We start from the raw sequence: 3696 nt of genomic DNA, 5'->3' as shown, positions 1-3696 counted from the left end.
CTAGGAATCCTGTCTGCTTGCTAATGGAACAACTTCAGCCAGAGGAGTTGAAAGTGGTGTTGGGATTGGAGATGTTCTGCAAACTGGACAAGTGGGATGCAATCTCAACCATGGATCTATGCACTTGATGTGGAACTGGTGCCGACAACCAGGTAACACACGCAGCATATCAGTACCCTTGTAATCAGCCAGACATATGGAACAACATGTTGCAGTGGAATCAGATTTTTGTAGCTTGGCTTCAGAATACAACAGGGTTGGATAACTCAAAATGGTGGCTTCATCTAAACTTACATCAACTATAGAGTGATGTGGTTGAAGGGCATTAGGGGCACTTCTCCTATTCCTAGTAGATGTAGCAGTTGACACTTGTATTCTGGTGCAAAAGTAAGATGTTAGCGTGATGGTTATAATGAGCAAGAGAATTCCAATGGAAATTCCTATGCCATAGCTATAGCCACTGATGTTACTGGAGCCAAGGAAACCAGGGGAATTAGTATCACCTGTGTTGCTCATCTTCTTGATCAAACAGTAGCAGCTTGTTCAAGGAGAAAATAAAAATGGTTATGTCATAGTGAAGGTTATGGCTAAGGAAGTAGTGGTTTGGAAGACTATATATTAAAGTCAACGGAACTTGAAAGAGAAATAGAGGGTGGCTTGCATTTGAATCAAAGAAAATTTGCATTTGGGGTGGCTGAGCCAAATATGTCAAGACAAGGCAATGAGGCATTGCATGTGGAATTCATTTCACTTTCTCAACATTGATTATGCTTACCCGTTCACAAGTTTGTGCAGGTCAATGAAAATCCTTTTGATAAGCCATATTAATATATGATTATTGATGTTAGATCAAGTCTTTCTTTCAACTAACATCACTAAATTTTATATCTTTCATTGTTTCATCTCAATCAATTGTTTCAGTCAATTTTATATTCTTGGAGTAAACAGATTTCTTTTCATATATATTATTAATCATAGACTCATAGTGTTGATGTAAACTATAATGCTTATATCATCAATTTAATTTTCTTTAAATAAATTTTATTATATCAATGAGTACATCAAATTCATTACTAACTTTGTTTTTCTATTAGCACATGGATTTTTTTTATATATAGATTCAAGTTACAGAGAAGTTCTTAAGCCTACTAATGAAACTTTTCTTGTTCAAATATAATTGAACGTATACAGTGTCAACTTTATACTTATAATTAATTATCTGTCACTTATATAACGAATCTACAGTTTGATTAGGAGAATACTAGTAATTTTATTTAAGATAGTGGTTTGAAAAATCAAAATAAAACATTTTATTAAAAAAACTATTATGAATATAACTATAGGTTTGATACAACTATATCATAATTTTTAATAAAAGCTTTTATTTTTAAATTTTCAATTAATATTTTTACGTTAACAAATCCATTTTAATATTATAACTACAGGAAATCTCTCTCTACACTCCTTAAACTGGTAAAATATTTTATATGCCATATTGTGTAACCTAAAAAAAGTGGGTAGTGTTGTCGTCTCCTTAAGTCTTTCGCATTCTGACACACACAAACAGACACAAAAGTATGATTCAGAAGATAGTTGTCTTCATTAACTTGTTCTGTGTTTAAACCGCCACCAATCAGGTTTGTGCTATAGTGTTATGTTTAGTGTTTTAATTAATTTCAGTAGTTTAAGAAAAGTCAAATTATATCTAACTCCCTTTAAATCCACTAAAAGAGTGTATCTTACGAATATTAATTAAATAATTAATAAGTAAAATATATTTAGAAATCATAATAAAAGTGCATTAATAATATTTTTAATAATTTTTTATTTATAATTTAAAAAATTACAAATGGATAATCTCTTGCATTCTAAATTAAATTACATAAAATCCTTGTTACTAATTATCGTTTGGGTTTAGCAATTTGCATTAATGATTTTGAATCAATTAGGTTATCGTGGTGTCGTTTTCTTTCCCAATTGGTTAGTATTTTTTTATCCCCGTTGATAGGGTGAAACCAGAGGACCTAAATAAAAATTTATATATTCCAACAATTTAATCTAAGTAATCTGTATCCATAAATTTTTATAATTTTTTTTCTCATATTTATATTAGAATGACGAGAGTACGTGGCCAAATATTCCAGTGCAGTCCAATATCTTTTTATTGGGCTCCAGCTCATAATGAAGATTGCCCTGGTCCCAAGCCCATATAATATTTCAATTTTGCTTCAATTTATTTGCTCAGTGTACGTTGAAAAAAAATTGTTTGGTTTCTTTTTTAACAAAATAAAAAAAATGTAAATAGAACTTTTTAAAATATATTTATTGTTAATTGATAAATTTCACTAGGAGCTCACTAAAATTTTGATTCAGTAAGAAATTGAATTGATTTAGAATCATTATTCTTATATTTAAATTAAAAAAAAATTAACTTATAATTTAATTAGACTTTAAATTTTATTTTAATAATTTTTATTAAAAATAACTATGGACAATATTATATAGAGTTTATGCAATTAATATCGATGATAATGATAAAAGTAATAAAAATAACAATAACAAATTAACAATAATGACATGAGAATGATAAAAATAAGAGAACAAATGCACAGTAATAAAATAAGTATTTCTACAACGAGCTCCCTTCGTTTTAAATCAGCGTTACTTTAGCAAATTTGTCAAATTGAAGATTTATAGAAAGTTAAATAATAATAAACAGAATAGAAAAAAATGTTATAATGAAAATATAATAAAACTGTTCAGTAATAAAAAAATATTTTAATTTCTCTCTCTCTCTCTCTCTCTCTCTCTCTCTCTATATATATATATATATATATATATATATATATATATAACTTAAACAACAAAATATACAAAATAAAAGGAGCACAGTTTTTTTGGTACAATTAATCAGTCACTCTTAACTATTTTTCTGGCCATCCGATATAGGACTTTTGTAAAATTCAGCTATAGTAATATATAATCGCATGTTATTTGAATTATTAAAATTGGATATTACATCAATATATAATACTACATGTTATTATTCTTATTTTTTGTTTGTTTATTTATTTATATAATATACATATAAAAAAATATACTTCAAATATGAAAAGGTAATTAAGAATATCTACTTTAATAGTTAAATTGCTAGCATCTTAATGATTTGGACTTTGTACTCGATCTGAAGCTTGTTCAACCAGCTAGCTCGTAGATGTTGATTTGTCATAATGTCCACCACCTTTCTAAATGTCTTAAAAAGATGTTTATTTCGGTTTTATGGAAGCATTACTTCATATTTGTGTGCCTTTAGATGACCATGATTTTCATTACATCTTCAACAGCATGTATCTTTCAACAAATCTGTCTCTTGCCTTAAAGTAGATGGATATTCAAGAATTCGAGATAGATTACGGATGGTAATTAGATTTCAGATTTAATGAGTATTTACAAAAATAATGTTTGTGTTAAACTCTTATATAAGCAGATAATTACAAATATAAAATATTAATTTTATTTAATAAAAGTACGAGTAATAAGTGTAAAAATGAGTATATAAGTATTTTAAAAAGACAAAAAAGAACATTAAATTTACTATATATGTAAGTATGTGTCTTCTTTTTGTTTTTTTTTTAAATGTAATTAATATGTATCTAAGAACAAATATATTTTTAAAACCAGGATATTAAAACGAGT

General features: G+C 27.3%; 1 protein-coding gene across 1 annotated transcript; it reads right to left on the bottom strand.

Annotated features, from left to right (window-relative positions):
• Window positions 1–516, bottom strand: LOC113863842 (RING-H2 finger protein ATL70-like). Its single transcript, XM_027497584.1, has one exon. The coding sequence runs from the start codon at window positions 514–516 to the stop codon at window positions 1–3; it is 516 nt and encodes a 171-aa protein (XP_027353385.1).
• Window positions 517–3696: the final 3180 nt, after the last annotated feature.

The sequence above is a fragment of the Abrus precatorius genome, unplaced genomic scaffold (genome assembly GCF_003935025.1).
Source record: "Abrus precatorius isolate BTA unplaced genomic scaffold, Abrus_2018 Scaffold3, whole genome shotgun sequence".
Taxonomy (NCBI): Eukaryota; Viridiplantae; Streptophyta; class Magnoliopsida; order Fabales; family Fabaceae; genus Abrus; species Abrus precatorius.
This window is presented reverse-complemented; position numbering and strand designations above follow the sequence as displayed.

Coding starts and splice junctions, on each gene's coding strand:
- LOC113863842 (XM_027497584.1), bottom strand. CDS start 516: ATGAGCAACACAGGTGATACTAATTCCCCTGGTTTCCTTGGCTCCAGT.